Raw genomic sequence first — 837 nt, 5'->3', positions numbered from 1 at the left:
ACTACCCCGAGCCCCCAGCCCTCTCCCGGTCCGCAAGCCTGTGCTGATTGGCTGCGGGCCCAATGTCCAGCCCCCGGGATGGTCCTTGGGGCTCGGAGCATTACGTCAGCCGGGCCTGAAGAGCGCTAGCGCGAAGGGGACTGGGGGGCTCGGGCTGGGGGCGCGGCCTACGCAGGCTGCCCCACCCTCCGTGCATAAAAGGCCTAGTCCGCTGGGCTGGCGCTCTCAGCCAGTCGGTTCCCGAGCGCGCTCCCAGTGACCCCACAGTGGGTGTTTAAGGGAGGACGGACAGACTGACCGGACGCCGACCAGGGCCAGAAGAAGCTAGCCGGCACCATGCGTGAGATCGTGCACATCCAGGCGGGCCAGTGCGGCAACCAGATCGGCGCCAAGGTGGGCGCGCCGCCCGGGGAGGGGTTCGGGGGTGGGATGCCTCCGCCTGCAGTCCCTCGGGGTTCCCGGGTGCGAGCCTCGACCTGAGCAGGCCCTGGATTCCCCAAGCACAGACCTTCCCGGCTGCTTTGTGCGGCGGTGTGGGGCGTGGGCTCGGAGGCGACTTGGAGGGGGGAGGAACCTCTCTTTCATTTTTGCTGTAACTCATTCGGAATCCTGACCACTCCTCGGTCTCCGCTTCCTCCCTGCTCCTCACTCGTCGGGGCAAGTGTGCCTGGGGAAGGCGCGGGGGTGTCCGCGAGGCTGTGCGCGCTGGTTTACAGGAGGGGCAGGGACGCCGGGAGAGGTGGTTTTACCCGCTGGAACCCCAGGCTGGCTGTGGGGGAGGGGATCAGAGTGATTGTCTAGAGGTCTCAGGACGTGCTTTGAATCCCAAACCAAACT

The 837-nt window shown here is 66.8% G+C and overlaps 1 protein-coding gene across 1 annotated transcript in view; it reads left to right on the top strand.

Moving 5' to 3' along the window:
* The first annotated feature begins 232 nt into the window (after window positions 1–232).
* The window catches only part of TUBB2A (tubulin beta 2A class IIa), a 52,532-nt gene continuing 51,927 nt past the window's right edge, over window positions 233–837 (top strand). The window contains exon 1 of the mRNA XM_077770030.1: window positions 233–393. Within this exon, the coding sequence (XP_077626156.1) occupies window positions 337–393 (57 nt within the window). The 5' untranslated portion in view covers window positions 233–336. The remainder of the gene's footprint in view (window positions 394–837) is intronic.

The sequence above is a fragment of the Crocuta crocuta genome, unplaced genomic scaffold (genome assembly GCF_008692635.1).
Source record: "Crocuta crocuta isolate KB4526 unplaced genomic scaffold, BGI_CrCroc_1.0 scaffold24, whole genome shotgun sequence".
NCBI lineage: Eukaryota > Metazoa > Chordata > Mammalia > Carnivora > Hyaenidae > Crocuta > Crocuta crocuta.
The sequence above is the reverse complement of the archived record's forward strand: the minus strand, read 5'-3'. Positions and strand labels throughout refer to the sequence as shown.